The following is a 26,144-nucleotide window of genomic DNA, read 5'->3' as shown; positions in this document are numbered from 1 at the left end:
TGCTGAACACAGTGTTAGTGAGAGAGAGAAGGGGGTGATGTCGGATTTACTTAAGTCTCTTTTGATGAAGGAGGACCTTATTAAACATGCATTAAATGGAGGGGGGTAAAAATGTTTTTATTTTGTGAGCCTTTCATGTTGGAGGTATTGAATAAAGGCGGTATATTTAACAGTGGCGCCTATCCTTTGATGTGTAGCTTAAAATGGCCGGCTGGAGACAGTTGTGTAAGAGAGCCGTCCATTAAGATGTGTTTTAAGAGCCCCAGAGCACTCTGAAAATACAACACACCCTAAGCAGCCATTAGGACAAAATGAGAAGCCCTTATAATATCATTTCCAAATGCATTTGCTAATTTTATTTCCATTAATGTAGGGACTTTACATGGTTAACTTCACTGTTATACCCAACAGTCATTCATAATTTCTATTTTATTAGAAAACGTGGATGTTAATACCAAATATATAACAGCAATAGTATTATTATTATTATTATTATTAGTTAACCTCTGCAAATTATTTAACTCTAAATTGGATTGCTTTTGTGAGTATGTCCTGATAGAATTGATCCTTTTATTTTCTTCCTTCATCACAGGATATTTGGTGGACTGGTGCTAGACGTTAAGCGGAAAGCTCCGTTTTACTGGAGCGATGTGCGGGACGCTCTTAGCCTGCAGTGCTTGGCCTCTATCCTTTTCCTCTATTGCGCCTGCATGTCCCCCGTCATCACCTTCGGTGGCCTTCTGGGGGAAACCACAAAAAACAACATAGTGAGTCAGACTTGTAGACTTAGCTCTGTTTGGAAAGAATAATGGCGGATTAAATCTCTTGAGTGGAACAGTCTGAATATGATTCAGATTCACTGGAATCAAGAGTGTTTATTAAGCATAGTCTTTCCTTATGCTTTAAAAGATATAATTTCTGCTTCCACAGAATGTGTTTATTATTTGTTTGAAACTCTCCCACATTGTTGATAACATCTCTTTTGTCTGTGTTTGTTTTAGAGTGCTATTGAGTCTCTGTTTGGAGCGTCGCTGACCGGTGTGGCCTTCTCTCTGTTTTCTGGTCAGCCTCTCACTATCCTGGGCAGCACTGGGCCAGTTCTAGTTTTTGAGAAGATTCTTTTCAAGTTCTGCAGGTGAGGGAGACTCACTTTCAGTAGAGTGTCACAATGTTCCTCATCCTCTCCCTCATGCATTTTCACATTTTAGAAATTGTGCTGAGAAACTGGGGCAGTTTGTGACTATTTATTTTTTATAAAAAATATATTTGATTCATTAAGACTAAAATAGATTTGATTCATTAAAATGAACAGTTTGAACTGAGTTCAGAGAACTGAATCAAACTTACAGTACCAACTTAATGGGCAAATAAAAAGCTAATGAAAATCATTGTGATTAATTGAATCCTTTATTTTATTTTGTGTGCAAACTTATAGATGAATGAATGTTGAGTTCTTTACCCTGATATTTTATGAAATATCAGCACTCCTGTAATGCTGTTAGTCCAGTCAAATTATTTGCTTATAACTAACAATTATTTTAAAAAGTTGAAGTATATAAAATTGAAGTATAACATGTCATATTCCAGGCAATGCTTGACATTTCATGTCAACTACAGGTTTAAGGCTAGAAGGCATTTTTTTGCGCACATCAATATAGTGTAATTTTTCTCACACTGTACAACAATAATGACTAATTTTGCATTATTGTAAGGGGTAGGTTTACGGTTGGGGTAGGTGTAGACGTTAATAAAACACAATCTACTTGGTAGAAAATTCAATTTATTGTTAGCTTCCGGTTTTTGCTGTATCCCTTCTAGCCACAACCCAACTACAGTTTAAAAAGTGAAATACAATTCTGATTGTTTCCTCTTGTGAAAGATTGATTTTTAAGCTGTAAGTACCATAGCGCCATCTACTGGTGCAGCGCTCTGAAAAATACAACACACATTTTAAGTTCAGCCTCATTTTAATCCTACTTTGTGCAGCTATCCAAAACCATCAGTGTCTATATGTTTTTGTGCAGCAGTGCAAATATAAAAATTGCTTGGTTTCAAAAGTCTGTTTATCCGTTCTCTATACAAAAACACATGGCTGATTATATGAAACACACAGATGTTTAAGTTTGTTCATTTAGCAGATGATTTTATCCAGGTATGTTGTGATATATAACATGTCTGTTTGTCTCTCCTCAGTGATTACGGTCTGTCCTACCTCTCTCTGCGCACTAGCATTGGCCTGTGGACAGCCTTCTTATGTATCGTGTTGGTTGCTACAGATGCCAGCTCTCTAGTGTGCTATATAACGAGATTCACAGAGGAAGCCTTCGCTGCTCTCATCTGCATCATTTTCATCTATGAGGCCTTGGAGAAACTCTTCCAGCTGGGGGAGATGTTCCCTTTCAACATGCACGACAATTTGGATAACCTCACATCTTACACGTAAGGAAATATTCACCTTGTTGTTTATATGTTGTTTATTATAAGTGTATTTATTTATCTTTTTCTTAGATGTCAGTGTTCATCTCCGTCTAATATCACAGAGAAGATGGTACAGGCATGGAATCAGTCAGGTTTTAATCCTGAGACCATAAACTGGAGTGACCTTGATGTGCCAGTAAGCATTTCTTTCTTCACACTACAGTTAAAATGTGTTTTTAAATAGTGCTGCCAAAGTTAACATTAATAGGAGAAACAGGATTAATGGTATTACACATTAGCTTAACATTTTAATAGTTTAATTTTTTATGTCCAATTTCAAAAGACATCAGAATAAGGTGGACAGTCAGAATAAGGGCAGCATCAAAGGTGTCCAGTTGCCAGACTATAGTTGATAGACAGTAAATGATAAAGAAACAACTTCTTAACGGCATATTTCTGAATCAAATGCATATGGAACTTTTAACAAAAGTAAAATATATATTTTTTCTTGTTCTGTTGATTTCTTTATCATCAAAGCTTAACATGTAAAATCTTTTATTTTTTAAAGTAATTTTTAGTTGCACTTGTATCCATATAAAATATATAAAATATCTTTAATTATTACTTGCTTTTTTCCCCCCTTTCTTTTTAAAGGATTGCAAGAAACTCCATGGCGAGTTTGTGGGTCCTGCTTGTGGACATAATGGCCCGTACATCCCTGATGTATTGTTCTGGTCTGTCATTCTGTTCTTCACCACTTTCTTCCTGTCATCCTTCCTCAAGCAGTTCAAGACCAAGCGCTATTTCCCCACTAAGGTCAGTAGAGGTTAGAGCACTAATTCCGAGTATGGGTCACCATACTTGGCCACATGTCACGTCACTTCACTTCACTCACTAGAGTCATGCGCTGATCATATGCTGATAGTGTTATTTGCTCTAACATTTAGTTTCTGTCCTCCAGGTCCGCTCTTCAATCAGTGACTTTGCAGTTTTTCTAACCATCATGATTATGGTCTTGGTTGATTACTTGGTGGGCATCCCCTCTCCTAAACTACACGTCCCAGATACCTTTGAGGTACTATAAATGTCGTTTTCTATTATTAATTTGTGTTTGTTCATCTTGTTAGTTCTTAAGCTAGATTCAACAGATCATGTTTGGCTGGTTTTAGGGTTTCTGGACCTTTGACCTTTGGTTTCCACTCTTCTAAATTTGGCCAAAAGTTAATTTACAAAGAAAAATTTGGAATCAGTATTTCTCAGAGCACTTAACTTGCACAGCTTTATATCTTCAAAAACAGTTAAAATGAGTGTATCATCATGTGAATGGAGAGAACTTTGTGGTAAATAGTCCAAAATAAACAGAAAACACACTTAGCAGGGTTTAGTTGACTTTAAACCACTCCAGCTGTTTCGGTTTTCTGTTATCCTGCTGGGCTTTGACTATTGATTTAACCCTCTCTTCTTTAACTGTTTTTCTATAAAGCCTAAGAACCAGGTGCTACACTCTTATGCAAGTATTGCCATTCATCAGTAATGCTCAAAAGTGTAATAATTTTTTTAATGTTTGAAATGTAAGAAATTTGAACTTTTATTCAGTTAGGACACATTAAATTGATTAAAAGTGAAATAAGTTACAAAAGCTGGTTCAATTTCAAATAAATGCTGTTCGTTTGAACTTTCTATTCATCAAACAATCCTAAAAAAAAAAGCATCACGGTTTCCACAAAAAGCAGCAGAATTATTTTCAACATTGATATTAATAAGAAATGTTTCTTGAGCAACAAATCAGTGACACTGAATATTTCACACTAATTTTGTTTTTGTTGTATTTTTGATCAAATCAATGCAAAAATTCTTCTTAAAAACAAAATACTTTAAAAATATCATACCAACCCTAAACGTTTTAGCTGTATTGTACAGTATGTGCTTCTTGGATGCTGTTTATTTTGGCTTTGGTGACTCTAAATCATTCATTTCTTTTGTAAATTCCTTTTGTAAAGGGATGCACCGATGACTGGTATTACAATTCTATACTATTTTGTCTAAATGTGTTGAAATTAAAAACTTACAACTAAAATCAGTCAAATGCTGCAAGTGAATTTAGGGCATCACAACATTATAATGTACAGTATGAAATATGAATATTAATTTTGAGATTGCGAAAGATTATGTTTAAGTGTTATTAAATTGTGTGTTTTTATTAATTAACTTTATTTGAGCATTAGATAATGGCAAAGGTGATCTAAATGTAAAAATAGGAGAAATAAGAATGTACAATATCGACAATACAATACAGATACCAATAAATTAAGCACTCTCTAATATAGACTGAAAAGTGATATGGCACAAAAATTGTTCATCCCCAATAAATCAAATTTTATGTTTATTATAATTTAAAGTGTATTTCTTCTGTCCAATAGCCCACCTCTAAGAACCGTGGCTGGCTGATCTCACCTCTGGGTGATAACCCCACATGGACGTTGTTTGCAGCAGCCATCCCTGCCCTCCTGTGCACCATCCTCATCTTCATGGATCAGCAGATCACCGCTGTCATCATCAACCGTAAAGAACACAAGCTCAAGGTCAGTTCGACAGTTGATCCAGTCTGTCAGAGCACTGCGGCGGTCCTGGGGCTCATGATTCTGTTCTTCTGCAGAAAGGCTGTGGGTATCATCTTGACCTCCTGGTGGTGGCTGTGATGCTTGGCGTGTGTTCTGTGATGGGCTTGCCCTGGTTCGTTGCTGCCACAGTCCTCTCCATCTCCCACGTCAACAGTTTGAAGGTGGAGTCGGAGTGCTCAGCCCCGGGAGAGCAGCCCAAGTTTTTGGGCATTCGTGAGCAGAGGGTTACTGGGCTCATGATCTTTGTGCTTATGGGTCTGTCTGTCTTCATGACATCTATTCTAAAGGTATGGCTCAGTTTGTAGTGCAAAAAATAAAATAAAATATATAATTATTAACCATATAAATCTACTGTATCATTTGATATGCACATTTCTAAGGCCTCTTAATTGTCTACATGATCAAAAATTGGTTGAAAAACCTGTTTTGCTACGACATAATTTCTATTGTCTGATTGATAATTTATACTTTTTAGCAAGTAAATGTTTTTAAGTATCATTCTAAATACATCCATGTTCAGGTTGTGTTACATGTGTCTATTTGCTGTAAAATCTTCACTGATTTTTATGAAGTAAACATAAGAATACATTTTATATTCTTATGCCAATATTTCAAGATAAACACCAATTGGACTAAAGCAATTTTGGTTTGCTTAATTGTCCTTACATCTTTTTTTTTCTCCTCAGAAAAATCATGTTAAAATGTATACAATTTTAAGTCGTCTGATATGTCTTCATGGAGATTACACTGATTTACTTTTCAAGCTATCAGAATTTGATCTTACTTTTTGGCCATGTAAATATTTATAAATATAAAATGTAACATATTTAACTTGGTTAGGGCCTCTGAAAACTGAGGAGTTTTTTTTCCTCTTGGAGTATGAGCTCCATATTCTACTAGATCATGCTATACGAGCTATAGAACATCTATAGAACATGATGCATCAAAAAAGGTTCCCAATAAAAATAAAACAAATATGCAATTTTCATTGTTTTATATTTTGTCTAAAGGTTCAGTAAACACTTCCATTGCAATAAATAAATAAATAAATAAATAAAATGCATTTAAAAAAATTATAAAAAGACCACATGTCTGGCTTTACAGTGTTAACTGTGTTTTTAATTGTAATTGTTCTGTTTCTTAATTTTAATTTACATTTTTCTCTATAGTTTATCCCAATGCCTGTGTTGTATGGAGTGTTCCTCTACATGGGTGTCTCCTCACTCAAAGGCATACAGGTTAGCACACTTTCATTTTCACAATATTTGATCTAATTACAGGATTGATTTATGTCTTGTTTATACATGCAGGCCAAACTAAGGCTATGATGGATGTGTGGTCATGTTGTTTTTGTGTATTCATTGCACTGCAGTTCTTTGACCGTATTAAGCTGTTCGGGATGCCGGCAAAGCACCAGCCTGACCTGATCTACCTGAGATACGTGCCGCTGTGGAAGGTTCACATATTCACAGTAGTTCAGCTCACCTGCCTGGTGCTGCTGTGGGTCATCAAAGTGTCTGCTGCCGCGGTGGTCTTCCCTATGATGGTACGTTTAAAATTCACCATAAAATCTCATAGGTCCCCTTTACACCTGGCATTAACATGCATTTTGTGTATTTGATGTTTTTTTTAGCCGAACTGCATTTGCACCTTAATTCTAATGTGTCTCCAGTATGATTGGATCATGCTTACCTGCACAAATTTCAGATGTTGCATTAATTGAAACATTTTCTGAATTTTCAAACACTGACCGATATTCAAAACATTTAGAAATAATACTTTGTCATATCTTGCATTTTTTTTCTTTACAAACAATTTAAAGAATGTTAATATGGATTGGGAAGTCGAGAAAAGGTTTAAAAGAGTTCTTTTTGGGTAGAAAAATTGGATTTAAAGTGTAATCCAGAAAAATCCTACAATATTGTTGATTAAATGTCTTTTTCACATTGCAAGAAAAAATACCAAGAATGTCTCCATCAAAGTGATGTACAGTATATGACTGTTTGCAGCATAACCTTTATTATTGCATATTATTTGTGTAGCTTTTTTAATCAAAAAAATAAAAAATACAATTTAAAGAAAATGTATTATGTACTTGGAGTGCAATCTGCTCTGTTTATCTCTCTGTTTATCTGCAGTTTATCTTTACTGCAAATTATCCCCAAAATTTTGCACAAAAATTAGTTTCTGTCTCTGTATGCTCGTAGATTACATTTAGAAAATATATATTTATTCATTTTTTTTTTTTTTTATCTTTATTCAGATTGTCCTGCTCATCATCCATTGTTGCATGTATTTTTACTCAGGTCTTGTATTTGCCTTCTGTAGGTTCTTGCTCTGGTATTTGTGAGGAAGCTTCTGGATTTCTGCTTCACGAAGAGGGAGCTTAGCTGGTTGGATGACCTAATACCAGAAAGCAAGAAGAAAAAGGAAGACGACAAAAAGAAAAAGGCAAAAGAGGTACTTCTTCAGGATGTGAACTGAAATTTTAAAGATGGTTCTCCTGTACCTCTTTATAGGCATTTAACATCAATATGATGCTTTGTTTATCTTCTCTTGATAATATATAGACTTTGAATATTTCTATCAACACACATTTCTTCTTCTATCATCTGGGTCCGAATTTTTGACCAACCTCCTTTTATGTCACTATCTGTCTACCCAGGAAGCACAACGCATGATGGAGGCTGAAGGAGGAATGGAGATCCCTTATGATAATGGGGACCACCTAGAAATCCCTGTGAAGACCCTTAAAGTCAGGTTGGTGAAAGTTCATAGCTGCAGTATACAAGACATCCTGTGAAATCTAACCCTGTATGAGCTAAGGCATTTCTTCATGTGGGTTTCTCTTATTAAGCACCCTGTGTTGGCGGCCTCATTCAAGGGCTCATTCAGTATGTTTTGACCTGTTTCTTTTGAGACAGATCTGACAGCGTAGTCTCCGACACCTCATACGAGGAAGACACAAGCGGAGTGGTTGGTCTTTTGTCTACTCTCAGGCCTGCTTGAGTTCTGGTTACCGCATACTCCCTCTTTACAGCTATTAATCCTCACTTACGTTTATTTAACGCTGAGTATTTTGCACATCACGATTTGAGTGCATTTCTCTGACAGCTGGTTAAATTGGTTAAAGCTATTGATGCACCTCATTCAACTCATCCTTTCCCAATGCAGAACAGCTTCAGATGATGATTGTTGCTCATGATTTACCTTGTATGTCTGGTAATTGACAGTTCATGTGTAAACCAGAGCTCAGTATTATCTAAATAAATTAACCAGGGCCATCTCATTGACAGACAGCTGTGTCATTGACCTGTACACTTGTTAGGCTTCACTAACAGGTTACAAGAGCATTTTTGGAGCGCCATCTCTCATTACATTAATATAAGGGGCATTAATATTACAGCAGTGACTCATTTATCCTTTAAATGACAGCTGAAGACAATTTCTTTAAATTTCCTTGCCTCAAGGCCAGTGTAATCCACATTATTAATGGCTCTCTGGAATTGTGGTCAGTTGTGCATTTATGTGGTCGGATATTTTATATAATTACACAACAGGATTAATCATTATTAATCGTATCTATCTCAGAAATGTGCTCAGACCAGTTGTTGTTTTCACCATGATGATTATACTCGATTTAGACATACATTACTGTTAAAAAGTTTAGGGTCAGTAACAGGGCCGTGCAGAGACCTTTGGAGGGACAGGTGCTCAAAGTATAAAAGGGGCACATGGAGCACGGCTTTTAATAGGGTTGTGCTCCTTGCTGAGAAATGTATCGAAACGGATGCTTCTGTATTGATAGCAGCAAATGCCGTGACGCAGTTTTGAAAAAGAAACACATAACAGAAAAGACCATTTTAAGTTTAAAAGTTAAATAAATATTTCTTTGCACCTCTTAATCACTCTGAAAATAGAAACAGAATTAAATTAGGCCTATTATTATTATTGAGTTTACAGGGTATGGTGGTTTTGCTGTTGTAAACACTACTGTTGTTGTAGAAAAAATATTTCTGTCTTATTTAAAATAGAATTATATTATAATCCTGTTCTGAATTTATTATTTTTTTAAATTATAATAATGATAAAAACAGGATGGATAAGTAGTCTATAAATTGGAGGATGAGAAAATCAGTATAAGCCTGTTTTATCAGTGTTATTGTGATTATTTTTAAGGCACTCTACGTTTTAAAAAGAAATACTGTAATAAAAAAGTTCAAAGTAATAGTTTTTTAGTCAGATAACATAAAGACAAGACTCCTCGACGCCCTTTAAACTTTTCCCAATCAAACAGCAAGAACGAAAGACAACAGGCACCTTTGTTTATATTGCTGTGTGTAGAACGTTAGCTGCATTTTTAATATTTAATTTTAAAGAAATGTAATTTCGTCCCCCGCACTTTATTCGGGCAGGTGTGTTCACGTAGAGGTTTCTAGATTTAAATTCAAAGAGACAGTATCGATAGTCTATGCATGACCTGGCGTTTTATTCATATCCAAAATGAGGAGAAGTGAATATCTGGAGCGCTCAACAGCAATAACACTCTCATGCAGTGTATGTTTAATTCATACTCGAAGCTGGAGGGCGTTCTCGTGCAGAAAGTCCAAAACAGACTCATAGAAGGAATGACTTATGACTGCAGGAAACCCTAATATGGACAAAAGCACCCCAAAGCAGAAATGTGTTTACTGATGAAACGTGAAGACAATAAACACACGATTGCAAAAATATATGGTTTATGTGTGTTTTTCAAGTTATCTCCAGGTAATAAATAAACTTTATGAATAATGCAGTACTGATTGACATATCATTTAGTAGCCTATAGAAACTATACATTTCCTGCCTTATTCTGTGATAAAAAAAAATGGGGAAAAGGTGCTCATAGTAGCCTTTATAAACCGATCATAAAATTGTCATCAGGAAAATATTGAACAAAAATATTATAGCCCCTTGCTGCAGGTAACCTTACTTCCACAGGCTACAAACAGCAATATAAACAACAGCTGTGCATGCTCTCTTCAGGCAGTTCTTGTATAATAATAATAATAATAATTTAATAATATAAGTATACAAGCACACCGCTCGACTGAGAGCTGCACTTACCGGCAGCCGTGGACTTTATGAAGGCATCAGTGCGCTACATTAAAGGTGTCTGAACGTGAGGGATAATCCCTGATGAGATCGTCAGGTGAAAGGTCATCATCATGTGGATAATTTTATTTACGACTAAATTATTATTCATTCATTTTACTAATAGATTGGGCAGGCCTTCACAAAATGGCGTTTAATTACAAAAAAATAAATAAAAATTGCCTTGACAAAAGTGCACTTTGGGTATCAAGGGGAAAAGGGGCAGGTGCTCAAGCACCCATCGCACCCCCCTCTGCATGTGCCTGGTCAGTAAGAAGAATTTCACATTAAGAAGAAATTACAATTTATTTGGCAAGGATGAAATAAATTAATCCAAAGTGACAGAAATCATTTTTAAGGTTTTAATGGCTTTACTTTTTCAAATAAATGCTGTTATTTTGAACTTTCTATTCATTAAATAATCCTAGGAAAAGTCACAGTTTCCACAAAAAATATTAAGCAGCATAGCTGTTTTAAATATATTGTTCAGCTTTGCTACCAGAGAAATAAATTATATTTTAAAAAGATACTAAACAGAAAACATTTTTTTAAATTGTTATAATCTTTAACAATATTACTACCGTTTACTGTATTATTACGGTGTTTACATTACTGTATTTTTTTATCAAATAAATGCAGCCTTGATAAGACTTATTTCAAAAATGTTGTAAAAAATCTTACCGACCTCAATTTTGTTATTTTTTTTAACCACTTCTTTAGTTATAGGTTGCCCTGTGAATGTGGATTTTGTTTTGGGAGTTCAAGGATTGATTTTGTTGTTGTTCTTGTTTGGCAAGTTTGGTCCGTTTTGTCTCATATCTGCTTCGTGTCCATTTCACGGTTACTTTATCTTATCTAGAATGGTCTTATAGAAGAAAAACAGTTCCATAAGGTTGATGTTTAGCTTTCAGCAAGGGAGCAAGTAAAACTTTGTCTATCTGACTCAAAGCTGCTTTGATTACTAACATGACATATTACTCATGAACAACATTAAATGCTCACCTCTGAAATAACACACAGGGTCTGCACTGGGAAGGTTTGTCTTTGGTTCATCTGATGTGATTTTCATGCTTTATTAATCAAATGGCCATCAAGCACTGTGCTGGTGAACAGGAAGAGAAGTGAGTGTGTTAAAGTGTGGGCGACCAGCTATAAGTGCTCTGATGTGTCTTTTCTGCAGCACTGACCCCTCTGTGGTTAACATATCTGATGAGATGGCCAAAACTGCTGTGTGGAGAGCTGTTGCCATGAGCTCTGACAGTGCCAAAGTATTGAAACCTAGTGCCAGGTAGCCTTGTTCCTCTAACCTCATCCCTGTTTTTCATAGCACTGTTTCCTCTCACTGCTTCAACGCACAGCCTGTTTTTCCTGCATAGATGTAAAGCTGTACAGACGAACTGTAGATTTTAACCAGTAAAGGCCTGTTTGTCCGAGTTTTCATTTGAATGTATATTGTTCAATTTGATTCAGTGCAACAAATTATTCATAAACACAGTCTTACATAAGTAAAGTTAATAATTGCAAATGAGTCCCAATGTACTATTTTATATATTAATTTATATAAATGAGTGCTGTCAAACGATTAATCACATCCAAATACATAAATAATTATGAGAAATAAATGATCAATTATATATATATATATATAATTGTTTGTATTTTATAAAAGTATATTTTTGTAAAAAATAATATACTTTGTATAATACAAATTTGTATATATAAATACACACACACACATGCATGTATATATTTAAGAAAAATATTGTTTATATTTTAAATATATTTATGTATAATATAAATTCTATGAATATAAATATATACATGCAAATACATGTTAATATAATAATTGTTTTATTTCTAGCATAAAGAAAACATTAATATTAAAAAAATAATATATAATATTGTTTATTTATTTTAGAAAAGTATTTTTATATACAAAATTAAGATTTTATAAAAGTTATTAGTTTGCGTTTTTCATTTATCTTCATGTGACCAGGCCTTTATCCGTTGTTTAAAACCAGTGCCTGTGAAAAGTGTGTGTGCGCTGGATTTGCTTTTGCATATATCATGTTTGTGCTTCATTGAATCTGATATTGTGTGTTGCAAGTATGGTGATATTAACATTTAGAAACATTTTGCTGGGCACCTGCTTTGAGTTCATTTTTCCTTCATCTTTTCTCTTTGTTTTACAGTGAAGAGAAGATGGCTAGTATTAAGATCAGTGTGGAGGATGAGCAGGGGGATAAATGTGTGGATACAGAGACGTCATTATGAGAGACAGACTTTGAGAGCTCACTGTGGACACGTGCAGGGCCCTTCCCAGAGTCCTCTAGTCTGGAACGGTGTTGCTCTGTTCTGTGTGCCCTTCCAACCTGCCAAAGGTAGAGACGCCCGATAGAGGGCTGAGATATGGCTTCCAGGTATATTTATCGAAGTTTCTATTTTTAATCACACCAACAAACCCTTTTTTATTTTGTACAATTTGTTTTTAATATGAATAAAGCACCATGATTTCAGACATTTAGGGTATGTTATGAAGAACTCTTCAGACTCTTAGGTTTCATATTTTTATTTTATTTTATTTATTTTATTTTTGTCAAGATAATGAAGACAAAGTCTTTTAGGATTAGCTTAACACGCTAAAATCCTGTTTCTCACGGTACCACAGTTTTCAGATCATCACCTAAGATATTTTACTTTCAGTATATAAAAATGCTGTTTGTTGCAGAGTGCTGCTTTTAAAAAATAAAAATAAATGCATATATGAGAAAATGTCTCGTTGAGACCAAAGGTGGTGACATTAGGCTGCATGACTGACTTTCCAAACTACTGGAAAAAAAAGCGTGCAAAGCGAACACTTCAAAATGTCACATGAAGGACATATTAAACCTAAATACAAAGTAAATTATTATTATTATTGTACTTGTAAAAATGTAATTCCCAATGGTGGTCTGACAGATTATTTGATTTATGTACAAATACTATATTAAAACAAAACAGAAGGAGGAGAACAAACAGATCAATTCTTGCAGTCACTCTGAAATAAATAGCAAGAAAAATTCATACTTGAGTAATGTAAATTGCTCCAGATTGTGTTAAAGAGTTTTCCCCCACATTCATTCATGTGTTTACATTGTTTCTCTTTGTTAGTGTTATAAAATAGAATTTTCTATTGTTAGTACGTATGATTTTTATAATGTGTTAATCAACTAATTTATTAACGGTCATTTAATGGTTAAATAGACGACACAGGCATGATGGGGCAGAAGGACTGCTGCAGTGTTGTTGGCCTGTCATTTCTTTCCTCTTCTGTTACTGGTGTTAATGTGCACTTTAGGTAGGCTTGCCATCGCGGCTGTAGGCCTGACAACAACTTATTTAATCTAGAGCAGTGTCAGGAAACTCCTTTTTTGCACTCTTTCCCCACACTACTTTTTTTATGTTTGGAAAAAAAAAATCACATGTCCTCCTTTTTGCTTTTCATTTTATTAGAAATGTCTTTTAATTTTACACTGGACAAAAAAGTTGCCTTTTTATGCCATTTTGTTCATGCTGAAATTTTTTTTACTATAGATGTTGACCTTTTTTTGCAATATTTCTAATACTCCAACAGCGCAATTGTCAGTTATTTTATTTTATTGGTTATAAAATTTATTTGACCTGGTTTATACTGTTTGGAAGTTTATTTCCACTATGGGATAAAAAATAAAAAAGGTAATTGTGGCTTTTTATTTCACAAAAGTCTTTTTTTCCCTTGCGATTCGGAGGGGGGGGGATCTGAATTGTGAGATGTAAACTCAGAATGACCTTATTTGTTTTTTTTAATTTTGTGGTGGAAACTTCTATAGCTTTAGGAGTTGCCAAGTATAGTTCATTTGAATTGAGTCATTTGTTTGCAGTAGTAAGCTAGCTTACTGCCCTCATGCTCACACGGCGCTTCATAGATCCCACAGTGACAATGAAATACCTCTGACAACTATACTGTATATGAAAGCACTCTTTGATTTGTAAATCACTACGTTCATTCTGTACACTTTCACGCTCGCAGCAAGTTGCTTGTTAAATGTGATCAATAAATGCTGGAGTCTGTGGGTGGGAATGAAATTGAATATCCGGAAGATGGTTTTCAGTCATATGTGGTTAGTATCTTGCTTTATTAGCCTCACAGTGAGACTCTGAACAAGTATTGCTGCCGTGGTGTTCGGAGCTTCTGTCTGCACAATGTATTAAACATGTACTTTTACAGAATTCTGCCCTAGTTCAGACAGATGTTTCCCTTGTGAACTGGCCAAATCAAGATTTAAGAAAATGTAGGACATAAAGTTTTGAATTTGTACAATATAAACACAGGGGAGAGAGCTGTCTTTTGTAATGTTGAAGTTATTAAAGGGAAAAAAAAAAGAAATGTCTGATGTCTTTAATCTAATGTTTGTCTTGGTTTTTATTTTGTGGGATTTTTTTTCCTGAATATTAATGCTACACTAACAAAAATGCATGCTCTGTCTCTCTCTCTCTCTCTCTCTATATATATATAGCAGGCTAACATAATTTTCCAAACTGTCTTTATTTTAGCCAAATACAAGTTTATTGGCTATAAATAATTATAGGTTTATTTTAGAGCTGTCGGGACGGATTTCATGCATACGTCATGTCCGTACACAGAGAAACGTTTGGGTAGCATAAATCTGAAAGTGTCGCAACGAACGAGAAAAATCAACTATAGATCATTAAAAACGGTTAATTTCAAACCTGTTCTGATAAAATGAACCAACCATGCGTTCACCGGTGCCTCGATCCACATTCATACACGAAGAGCAAACATCTTCAGTATGACTCATGCAGGTTTATTTTTAACCGCTAGAGGGCCAAATGTTACATACTTTAAAGTGGATGTTTCAAATCATTAATTTTTTTTAATAAACTTTTAAGGCACACTAACCAAATAATCTTTTTTTCTGAGTGTGAATGGGGACGATTAAAAGAAAATTAAAGTTATGTATACTCTTATTAGCAATTTACAAACACAAAAATACTTCACCAGCTAAATGACCATACTGTCCAGTTCAGTTGATGAAAACATACATTGTGCCTTAAAAGTCACATGAACATTATACTTAAAAACAACAAAAAGTTTCAATGATTGACTCAAATAACATTTAATTGGTCAAATAAAAACAGTTCCTCACATTTGAAAAAAAAAAAAAAAAAAGAGTTCTTAAACACTTCACATGCATGTCAAATGAAATGTAAAGGATACTTCTGAATTACAACAATACACATGCTACAAATTGATATCTTTAATAATACTATGGCAGTGATTACAGTCCTTCAGCTTGGGTTTTAAAGTACTATTATTATTACTACATGACATCAAGAAAGGAACTGGGACAAAAACTTGTCTGTTGCCATTTCCTTAATCTTGGGAAATGAGCACAACACTAGCACTGGTAAACTTCAGTACAGAAACCGACATGATCCAAATGACAATACATTTAAAACATTAAAAGAGAGAAAATACTTAAGATAGCTACTCTAATACATAACACGGATCAAGATTTCCACACACACAAAAGAGTAACAAGCAGTTTATTTACAACCATTGACTAATAAAATTAAGTTTGCAGATTTAAAAAAAATAACACTATAGACTATCATAATCCTCCCTCAAACTATATAATTTTTTGTAGGTCACTTTGGTAAGAGCATCTGCCCAAAACAAATGTAAATTTTAAAACTATACACAAAAAGTGTTTCACAAAACGTCACAGGTTGAAAATCCAAAAGGGACTGCATAAAATATTTTATGCACAAAAAGTGAAACTATTTAAGTAAACAATTGTCTGGACCACATGCATCAGGCAAACAGCAGCACCACTGAAGACAAAAATCACAGTCATCCTAATAAAAGACATTTTAACAAGCATGAGAACAGATGGTTAAAGGAATAGTTCATCAAAAAAAAAAAACTTTAATATGCTTAAAATTGACTCACCCTCAAGCCATCCAAGGTGTAGATGAGTTCGTTTCTTCATCAGAACAGATTTGGAGAAATTAAGCATTACATCACTTGCTCACCAATGTTTCCTCTGCAGTGAATGAGTGCCGTCAGAAATAATAAAAGTCTTCATGGACTAAATCTGTTCTGATGAAGAAACAAACTCATCTACATCTTAGATGGAGTACATTTTCAGCAAATTTCATTTTTGGGTGAACTATTCCTTTAAGTGAAAAGGGGTGATTCAATACCGATTGACTCTCTCACAGCGGTTTAAACATCTCTTACAGCTTATCAAAACAAAACGGACACCAAAAGTGCAGGGCTCAAGAAAAACACATCTGACCTTTACAAAAATAATCATTGCTGTGTACATACACACACATAACAAAGACAGGAAAACAGTAAGGTGAGGGGAAAACTGCTGTTATCTCATATCTCTCACTGTTTTGGGAACTCGAAGGACTTTGTAAATGTTGTTGTGAAAGATAGTGGAGAAGTGAGGACGTGAATCCCTCCACATGAGAGTGCAAAGTGGCACTTTTCCTGCATTTTGTGCATCCTCCACGTCCCAGATCTCAGGCATGCTGCAACCGGGCCTGGAGAAGAAGAAGAAACACGTGAGATGAAAGAACTGATCAGACAGCGGTATCAATTCAAAGTATGCAGAATTTACTTGGAGCGTCTGGTGCACCACGAGTCCTCAAGGATGAAATAGTCCACCTGCAGCTTTATTAAGTTTCGCTTCACTACCTCAGCTGGCTTTCGGCTGTACATGGCATACACCATCTTTGTTCTTTCTCTGAATAAGGACAAATTAAATCAAACACTTTACATTGACAAAAAAATATGAGAATTAAACACTGTAGAGATGAAGCGTATGTTAAATCATGTGTGCCTCAATCCTGCGTCTTCATAGTGCGGGTGGTTCACTATGGCTCTTCCTGTGGACAGTTTCACACTCGCCATGGTGGGCATTGCACCAGCAAACACAGCATCTACAGGAACATTGCATGGATGCAGGAGTCAGACACTGGTCACAGGAAGTGAGATGCTTCATTTTGTGCCGTTGAACAGCAAAAGTTTCTCACTAGGGCTTGTGTTGTCTTTGATCCACTCCAGGAGCTCTTCTTGAGGGAAGTTACTGAATTCTCCTATGATGTCCCATTGACTCTGCAGGTTGGTGACTCCTTGGACTGCCATGATGGATAATATTCCCACGGCTGTCAGCTGGAGTTTAAACTTCTCTCCTACCCAGCCAAACAGCTGCAGATGAAATCAAAACATTAGTCACACCACATTTGAAAAGCTTTTGCTCAAATCAGCTTCCTTGCATTATGGACATTTTGGGGCGAGTTATGGAGAATGAATAGTTGGGTCACCTGTCTGGAGCAGATCAAACAGGACATGATGCACATGTGAGGAGTGAGGAAGAGCTTCAGTCTCATGATGAGCACAGCCAGCACTGCAAACGCCACCAGCTGCAGACTGTGATACACCAGCTAGACAAACATCACAAGATAAAAACAGCCTCTGGATATTAACTTGTACGCCATGGGTCACATACGTTGCATTCAGAAAGTATTCAGAACTCCTTCACTTTTTTCAATTTTGTTATGTTGCAGCCTGATACTACAATTGTTTAAATTCTTCTTCTTTTTTTCTCATGAAGCTACTGGACTAGTTTTTCATTAAGGCTATCTCTATATTTTGGTGCATTGAGCTTTTCTTCTACACTGAGTCCCTCAGTCCCTGCCGCTGAAAAACAGCCCCACAGCATGAGGCTGCTACCAGCACACTTTACTTTTAGGATGGTACTCTGCAGGTGATGAGCAGTGCTTGGTTTTCTTCAAACATGATGCTTGGAATTGAGGTTCATCAGACCAGAGAATCTTGTTTCTCTCAGTCTGAGGGTGCTTTAGGTGCTGTTTTGCAAATTCCAAGTGTGTTTTCATGTGTCTTTACTGAGGAGAGGACTGAGTTTGGCCACACCGCCATAAAGCTCAGTTCGTTGGAGTGTTGCAGTGATGTTTGTCCTTCTCTAGGTTTCTCTCATCTGCATATATGATCATGGAGCTCAACTAGAGGTTCTGAATGCTCTGAACTGGGTTTTCATTAATCTCAATATTTTGGTGCATATTGAGCTTTTCTTCTACTCTGACGAGTCCTTCAGTCCCTGCCCCTGAAAAACAGCCCCACAGCATGAGGTGATGAACAGTGCCTGGTTTCCTTCAAACATGATACTTGGAATTGAGGTTCATCATACCAGAGAATCTTGTTTCTCAAAGTCAGAGTTCTTTAGGTGCTTTTTGGCAAATTTCAAGTGTGTTTTCATGTGTCTTCACTGAGGAGAAGATTGAGTCTGGCCACACCAGCATAAAGCCCAGATCGGTGGAGTGTTGCAGTGATGTTTATCCTTCTGTAGGTTTCTCCCATCTGCATATATGATCAAGGAGCTCAACTAGAGTGACCATCAACGTCTTGGTCACCAGTCTAGACAAGGCCCTTCTCCATCAATTGCTCAGTTTGGCTGGGCGACCAGCTCTTGGAAGAGTCCGGGTTGTGCCAAACCTCTTCCATTTGAGAATTATGGAAGCCACTGGGCTCTTGGGAACCTTCAGTGCAGCAGAATTTTTTTGTAGCCTTCCCCAGATCTGTGCCTCGATACAATCCTGTCTCTGAGCTCTGCAGGCAGTTACTTTGACCTCAGGGCTTGGCTTTCGCTCTGATATGCATTATCAGCTCTAAGGCCTTTTATAGAGAGGTGTGTGCCTTTCCAAATCATGTCCAATCAATTTATTTTACCACAGGTGGACTCCAATCAAGGTGTAGAAACATCTCAGCAGTGATCAAGAGAAAGGGGAGGTACCTGAGCTAAATTTCAAGTGTTGTTGCAAAGGGTCTGAATACTTATGTAAATGTGATATTTCATTTTTTTCTTTTTAATAAATTTACACATTTCTAAAATTTTCTTTTTTTATGAGGTACAGAGTGTAGATTAATGAAAAAAAAAAACGATTTAAACGATTGTAGAATCAGGCTGCAACATAAAATTGAAAAAAGTGAAGGGGATCTGAATACACTGTACATCGCTTTATATACATCAATTAAGGGGAAAAAAAGCTTGAATCATAAGAAGCTACACATAAAATTACAGAATCATAAGAAGCTACACATAAAATGACAGAAACTTACCACTCCCTTTGCCAGCATCTGGCTCCTGAAAAATGAAGAACAAAATTTAGGAAATAGTAGCCATTATTATCCAAAGAAATGTAAATATATTTCATCAGACCAGAGAATCTTGTTTCTCTCAGTCTGAGGGTGCTTTAGGTGCTGTTTTGCAAATTCCAAGTGTGTTTTCATGTGTCTTTACTGAGGAGAGGACTGAGTTTGGCCACACCGCCATAAAGCTCAGTTCGTTGGAGTGTTGCAGTGATGTTTGTCCTTCTCTAGGTTTCTCTCATCTGCATATATGATCATGGAGCTCAACTAGAGTGACCAGCAGCTTCTTGGTCACCAGTCTAGACAAGGCCCTTCTCCATCAATTGCTCAGTTTGGCTGGGCGACCAGCTCTTGGAAGAGTCCGGGTTGTGCCAAACCTCTTCCATTTGAGAATTATGGAAGCCACTGGGCTCTTGGGAACCTTCAGTGCAGCAGAATTTTTTTGTAGCCTTCCCCAGATCTGTGCCTCGATACAATCCTGTCTCTGAGCTCTGCAGGCAGTTACTTTGACCTCAGGGCTTGGCTTTCGCTCTGATATGCATTATCAGCTCTAAGGCCTTTTATAGAGAGGTGTGTGCCTTTCCAAATCATGTCCAATCAATTTATTTTACCACAGGTGGACTCCAATCAAGGTGTAGAAACATCTCAGCAGTGATCAAGAGAAAGGGGAGGTACCTGAGCTAAATTTCAAGTGTTGTTGCAAAGGGTCTGAATACTTATGTAAATGTGATATTTCATTTTTTTCTTTTTAATAAATTTACACATTTCTAAAATTTTCTTTTTTTATGAGGTACAGAGTGTAGATTAATGAAAAAAAAAAACGATTTAAACGATTGTAGAATCAGGCTGCAACATAAAATTGAAAAAAGTGAAGGGGATCTGAATACACTGTACATCGCTTTATATACATCAATTAAGGGGAAAAAAAGCTTGAATCATAAGAAGCTACACATAAAATTACAGAATCATAAGAAGCTACACATAAAATGACAGAAACTTACCACTCCCTTTGCCAGCATCTGGCTCCTGAAAAATGAAGAACAAAATTTAGGAAATAGTAGCCATTATTATCCAAAGAAATGTAAATATATTTTACTATTTATTAGTTAGGGGTCAGTAAGATTATTTTTTTTTTGATTGAAAGAAAGAAAAAAAAAGAAAAATCATTACTGCAATAATTTTGCAAGGACATAAATTATTTAAAACTGAAAAGACACATATAAATGTTACAAAAGATTGTATTTCAAATAAATACTGTTCTTTTGAACTTTCTATTCATCAAAGAATCCCGAAAAAAAAAAATGGTTTCCAAAAAATATTAAGCAGTACAACTATTTTCAGTGTTGATAACTAGAAATGTTTCTTGAGCAGCCAAACAGCTAAAATATTTCTGAAGGATCATGTGACTCTGAAGACTGGAGTAATGGCTGTAGAAAATTCAGCTTTGCCATCACAGGAATAAATAAGATATTAAAATATCTAAATATTACTAAATAAATTCAGCCTTGGTGAACCTAAGAGACTTAAAAAAAAAACAAAGCAAAAAAGTACATACTTTTGAACCATAGTGTATCTTTTTTATTCTATACATAAATAATACAATTGATTAAATATAATTTATACATTTATTTGTGTCCTTTTATTTTCTTTTATGTAACATTTTTCACATACCCTCTGCTCACTGTTCTTGTTCACAACAATCATGCCAGTAAAGTGCTGTAGATATATAGAATACTTACTGCTCCATTTCATCATCCTCTGACTTTTCTGTCGTCTTATTTCTGAGAAACACAATAATGTCCTGTATAGTCTAAACTCGGGAAGCAAAAGGAGGAAGCATATAGAGGGAACTTTAGTGTGTCGATTACTTCGACAAAAATGCTTATGAGAAAAGGCTAAACTCTAAACCAACTGATAAACAAATATTGTTGCAAATAGATAAAAGCAGGACACACATACCAAAATGTAGGCGGGGTAAATCATCCATTATCGAAGTGAAAACAACTCACCCTTCCAGCAATAAAACCCACAATCAGCACGTTAATTGGAAGCAGCATGGTTTTGATGTACCGGATGAGAGTCTGCAAACACATTAAGTCCAATAAAAAAAGAGCTTTAAGGGGAAACTGATGACTGACTGCAAGGAAATAGATCACATTACCCACCTCTGTTTCGATGAAGTCAAACTCAGCAGCACACGTGTACATCATCGTGTCAAAGTCTTTGTAGCTTGAGAACTTGGATTTGATCAGACTGCTGATGTGGGCCTATAATTCAAAACAAAATTAAAATTGCAAAAGCCCTGCAAAGTGTTCAACGGACCCCTAAATCTAAAGCTAACTGATGTTCACAGCACTGCTCTCCTTTTTACTCACATCATCTGATGCCCCAAAGATCACTGAGAGCATGAACTTCAGAATGACAGTGGAGACCACCCATGCAAGGCACTGCATGACCTAACAAAAACACAACTATTTTTTTAAGTCAATTCAGGCACATTTTACTGCTGCATCAGTCAGTACTCAGTACTGCTTGTGCTCTTACCCATGTGAAGAGTCCAGGTTTGAATATACCAACCAACCAATCCCTGAGTGCAATTATACCCTGAAATGAAAGCAGACCAACCAGTAAATCTGGCATGTTTCTTCACAGTATGTTTGTGTTTGAGGTCATATATTTGTATGTACTTTGTACTTAGTCATGGATACTTATTTGGTCATTTTCTACACAAGACAAGATTAAACACATCAGCTTCTGGTGTCCTAGGAACCGACTATACCGCACTGTGTGCTTTCCGGAGCAAATAGCTAATGAGTGCAGCAATGAGCCTTCACACTGTCCAACTCACCCAGATGGAGACCAGTGAAGAGGCGTAGAAGGATGTCAACAGCATCGAGTTCCCGAACATTAGAAGAAAACAGACGGCCAAGGAGATCTGTGAGGAGCAGTCAGTTCATCAGTGAATCAGAAAGACAACATGAGCAATATTGTAGCTCTATTAATAAAGTCTTTACATTACCATGTGAGTTACTAAGACAGACTGCATTTTTGCCGGACTCAGATATCCCAGGATATATGAAGCAAAAAGGGATGCCACCTGCAAAACACACAAACATTCTTTTTTCTTTCTTGCTGCAAAACAATTTTCTCATAACAGCAAAAATTTAAAACTGGATTGCACAATATTCCTGAGGCATGCAATCATGTTAGACTTATCTAGGTCTTCTTCAGGCAAAATATCATTACAAATGACTCTGACTCTGGAGGGGAACTGCATTACGTTTCTATTAGGAAACTGTCAACATTGTTCAAAAGTTTGAGGTCAGTAAGGTTTTTTTGTTTTGAAAGAAGTGAATACTTTCATTCAGCAAGAATGCATTATTACATTAATCAAAAGTAACAGTGAAAACAGAACAAAGATTTCTATTCCAAATAAACTCTTATTTTGAACTTTCTATTGGTATAAGACTTCTGAAAAAAATGATGTATCACAGTTTCCACAAAAATATTAAGCAGCACAACTGTTTTCAAAACTGAGAATATTTTCTTTCAACACTGAGAATATTTTCTAAGGGACTAATGGCGCTTTTCCACTGCGTGGTACGACTCGGCTCGGTACGGCACGGCACGGTTCGGCTCGGCACGGTTTGCGTTGATCAGCAGAGTTTACACGTCACGTTTTGGTAACGGTACGGTTCACTTGGAACCCCAACCGAAGTGGTACTAAAAAAAGTACCAGGTACCAGGTACTGTACCCAGTGGAAAACCCCCCAAAAGAGAACAGTACCGAGCCGTACCATGCAGTGGAAAAGCGCCATAAATCAGCATATTCGAATGATCTGTAATTTCTGTTGAAAATCTGAAAATCAACTTTGCCATTGCAGGAATAAATTGTGACTCTGGACCACAAAACCTTAAGTCTTAACTCGCTTGGGTATATTTGTAGCAATAGCCAAAAAAACATTGTATGGGTCAAAATTATCGATTTTTCTTTTATGCCAAAAATCATTAGGATGTTAAGTAAAGATCATGTTCCATGAAGATATTTTGTAAATTTCCTACTGTAAATATATCAAAACTTAATTTTTGATTAGTAATATGCATTGCTAAGTACTTCATTTGGACAACTTTAAAGGCGATTTTCTCAGTATTTGGATTTTTTTGCACCCTCAGATTCCAGATATTCAAATAGTTGTATCTCGGCCAAATATTGTCTTATCCTAACATATTTATTTATTCAGCTCTCAGATGATGTATAAATCTCAATTTCAAAAAACTGACCCTTATGACTGGTTTTGTGGTTTACGTTTTAAAACATTATGATAGAAACATTATTTTAAATTATTATTATCATTATTTGGGGAAGTCGTGGCCTAATGGTTAGGTGGAGGGAGTGAATGTACAGCGCTCTCTTCCACCTTCAATACCACGACTGACGTGCCCTTGAGCAAGCCACCGAACCCCCAACTGCTACCCGGGCACCGCAGCATAAATGGCTGCCCACTGCTCCAGGTGTGTGTTCACGGTGTGTGTGTGTTCACTGCTGTGTTTGTGCACTTAGGATGGGTTAAATGCAGAGCACTAATTCCTAGTATGGGTAACCATACTTGGCCACATGTCACGTCACTTTCACTGTCACTTTCACTTTAAATTGTAAAAATATTTCACCCTGTTAATGTGGATGTTACATTTAGCTGCTTTCTCTACTTCCTTCAAATATCCGCATTAAACAAGTGTTTGGGTCAGCATGTTTATGATCGTGTTTTCTCTTACATCACTCACCTGGGTAAGCAAGACAAACTGAGCAAACTGCCACGGCAGCATGAAGAAAATATTGGAGATCCCCAGAGCCATCATGGTATTCTTGCTTGGGTTCCTTGTCCTTACAAAATCAAAAATATCCAACAAAATACATTTTAATTGCACAGAATAACCCAACATTGTGTGTATAATCATAAACAATGTACACATAAGCCACCTAAATACACAAAACATTGCTTAAATGTGTCCGGTGACCACATAATACTTAAAAGATTTAAGTCATCTCAAAGTATGAACAAAAAGAGTGAACATGTGTATGAAAGGTTGAATATAAACATTAAATTGCTATGATTTGGGTTGCAAACTTAGGTAAGAAAGCAAGTTACCGGAGGATGTAAGTGAGCAGAAGCATCTGCAGAACCAGGAAGGGGTAGGAGAAGCTCTCTCTCAGAGGTGGTGTCCACATGACCCGAGTACTCTGGGATTCAAGGGTTCAAAAGAGAGACAAAATCTTTAAGTACTAGAAGACTGTAGCGAAAGAAAAAAAAAATCTCCAAGATGCTTAAGAAAACAATCTGCTTTACCTCTCCATGATTAAAGAAGAAACACAGAACTGTAACAGTGCCGCCCAGTCGACTGCCACTATAAGAACAGCCAAAAAATAAAGTTTATGTTATGCGCTAACGTTTGAAATGAAGCTTTTAGGATCAACCCATTTGCAATTAAAAAGTATAAACTCAAAGTTGCACTTTCTTTGGTATCGATTAAAGGACTCTTCCTCTGAGATGTTTATTCTAGGCTGGATTACCTCAGATAAGTTCCATAAATGAAGAAGAGGCTCATCATTGCCCCATTTAACAGGAACACAAATGTGACATAAAAGTAAGCAGGATCCCCCAGACCTGTGGAAAAGCCACTCAAGTAAGTAAAACATCTTTGTGAAATGAAGAACACTTGGCTGTCAGTCACACAGTGAATGAAACAGCATTTTTTTTTCTCCACCTCAACAACACTTTACAAAAATAAATCTTCCCTCATAAGGAGTGTGTTAGCAGAAGTGAAAATTGCAAAAAATCAGCAAGTACAAAAAAGAGGTTCAAGAGTTATTTCTAAAGCATGCATTTTTAATTACAACTACCATGTAGAAAACTTTTCTAAAACAGCAAGACAAATTAAAGGTGACTTATATAGAAATAACAAGGGAATGAATTAAGTCATAAATACTTAATTCATGGGCCACAATTTAACTAAAACAAGTCGTTTGAATGTCATGTGTGGGGCTCTACAGTTATTTACAATGTACTGTACTGCAAATGCTCTAAAATGAAACAACAAATAAATGTGTGGGCCAAACAATGGATACTTATTTGATGTTTGGCTTCTCCAATACCTTCACAACTCTCCACTGGGTCTAGACCCTCCCCTCTGTTGATGGTCCAACACATCTTGGTAGGGATCCCCAAAAAATCCATTGTGCTAGCGTATGCTCTGTACCAGCTGGCCAAGACCACCTGCAGTACAAGAGAGCAAAAAATGATGATTAACTTCAGAGCTCAATCAAACAGTGTGGAATAAAGAGATTTCACTGATATTCAGAAGATGCCAAAGAGGCAATCTCACCTCAGGGTACAAGTTAAACCTCTTTAGAGTGTTTATCACCAGAGGATATTCAGTGAGACGATCGTTCATGATCATATAAAGACCGTCCATGAAAGAAGGAGCCTTAATGATGGTCTTGAAGTATGAGTAATACAGTCCCTTAAAAGACAAAATAGCATATGCCACTGTGAGACGATTATCTAAATCAGCAAGATGTCAATTAAAGTTCAAGCTTAGTATTTAACAAAATGAGTTGCAAGGTGAAGGAGAGCTATATATGGAGTAAACTCAGGATTATAACAAAATAATAGCAAAAAGTCTCCCAATTTACCCTCTCTGGACAGACACAGTAAATTATGTAGTAATCATATTGGGGGGGGGGGAAAAGCAAT

The 26,144-nt window shown here is 36.1% G+C and overlaps 2 protein-coding genes across 6 annotated transcripts in view; one reads left to right on the top strand and one right to left on the bottom strand.

The window, feature by feature from the left end:
• LOC107666816 (sodium bicarbonate cotransporter 3-like) overlaps positions 1-13,307 on the top strand; it is a 61,298-nt gene extending 47,991 nt beyond the window's left edge. For 3 of the 4 annotated variants that reach the window (XM_016458273.1, XM_016458275.1, XM_016458274.1), the window contains 14 exons: positions 593-767; positions 1,002-1,135; positions 2,194-2,439; positions 2,509-2,614; positions 3,073-3,234; positions 3,380-3,493; positions 4,839-5,000; positions 5,075-5,326; positions 6,209-6,277; positions 6,412-6,585; positions 7,368-7,499; positions 7,705-7,799; positions 11,353-11,460; positions 12,365-13,307. In XM_016458273.1, the coding sequence (XP_016313759.1) occupies positions 593-767; positions 1,002-1,135; positions 2,194-2,439; positions 2,509-2,614; positions 3,073-3,234; positions 3,380-3,493; positions 4,839-5,000; positions 5,075-5,326; positions 6,209-6,277; positions 6,412-6,585; positions 7,368-7,499; positions 7,705-7,799; positions 11,353-11,460; positions 12,365-12,446 (2,011 nt within the window). In that variant the 3' untranslated portion in view covers positions 12,447-13,307. The remainder of the gene's footprint in view (positions 1-592; positions 768-1,001; positions 1,136-2,193; positions 2,440-2,508; positions 2,615-3,072; positions 3,235-3,379; positions 3,494-4,838; positions 5,001-5,074; positions 5,327-6,208; positions 6,278-6,411; positions 6,586-7,367; positions 7,500-7,704; positions 7,800-11,352; positions 11,461-12,364) is intronic. The other variant, XM_016458276.1, reaches the window with a different exon arrangement.
• Positions 13,308-16,231: 2,924 nt separating this feature from the next.
• The window catches only part of LOC107666881 (probable C-mannosyltransferase DPY19L1), a 10,964-nt gene continuing 1,051 nt past the window's right edge, over positions 16,232-26,144 (bottom strand). Inside the window, exons 4-22 of one of the 2 annotated variants that reach the window (XM_016458390.1) lie at positions 25,774-25,911; positions 25,544-25,664; positions 24,962-25,055; positions 24,738-24,795; positions 24,540-24,631; positions 24,175-24,274; positions 22,412-22,489; positions 22,241-22,327; positions 21,937-21,996; positions 21,768-21,848; positions 21,558-21,659; positions 21,402-21,473; positions 21,132-21,202; positions 20,394-20,418; positions 17,550-17,669; positions 17,259-17,433; positions 17,066-17,165; positions 16,844-16,969; positions 16,232-16,766 (exon numbers count right to left, since the gene is read on the bottom strand). In XM_016458390.1, the coding sequence (XP_016313876.1) occupies positions 16,595-16,766; positions 16,844-16,969; positions 17,066-17,165; positions 17,259-17,433; positions 17,550-17,669; positions 20,394-20,418; positions 21,132-21,202; positions 21,402-21,473; positions 21,558-21,659; positions 21,768-21,848; positions 21,937-21,996; positions 22,241-22,327; positions 22,412-22,489; positions 24,175-24,274; positions 24,540-24,631; positions 24,738-24,795; positions 24,962-25,055; positions 25,544-25,664; positions 25,774-25,911 (1,872 nt within the window). In that variant the 3' untranslated portion in view covers positions 16,232-16,594. Of the gene's footprint in view, positions 16,767-16,843; positions 16,970-17,065; positions 17,166-17,258; positions 17,434-17,549; positions 17,670-19,362; positions 19,388-20,393; positions 20,419-21,131; positions 21,203-21,401; positions 21,474-21,557; positions 21,660-21,767; positions 21,849-21,936; positions 21,997-22,240; positions 22,328-22,411; positions 22,490-24,174; positions 24,275-24,539; positions 24,632-24,737; positions 24,796-24,961; positions 25,056-25,543; positions 25,665-25,773; positions 25,912-26,144 lie in introns of both variants that reach the window. The other variant, XM_016458391.1, reaches the window with a different exon arrangement.

Source organism: Sinocyclocheilus anshuiensis, unplaced genomic scaffold, assembly GCF_001515605.1.
Source record: "Sinocyclocheilus anshuiensis isolate Anshui unplaced genomic scaffold, SAMN03320099.WGS_v1.1 scaffold267, whole genome shotgun sequence".
Classification (NCBI taxonomy): Eukaryota; Metazoa; Chordata; class Actinopteri; order Cypriniformes; family Cyprinidae; genus Sinocyclocheilus; species Sinocyclocheilus anshuiensis.
The sequence above is the reverse complement of the archived record's forward strand: the minus strand, read 5'-3'. Positions and strand labels throughout refer to the sequence as shown.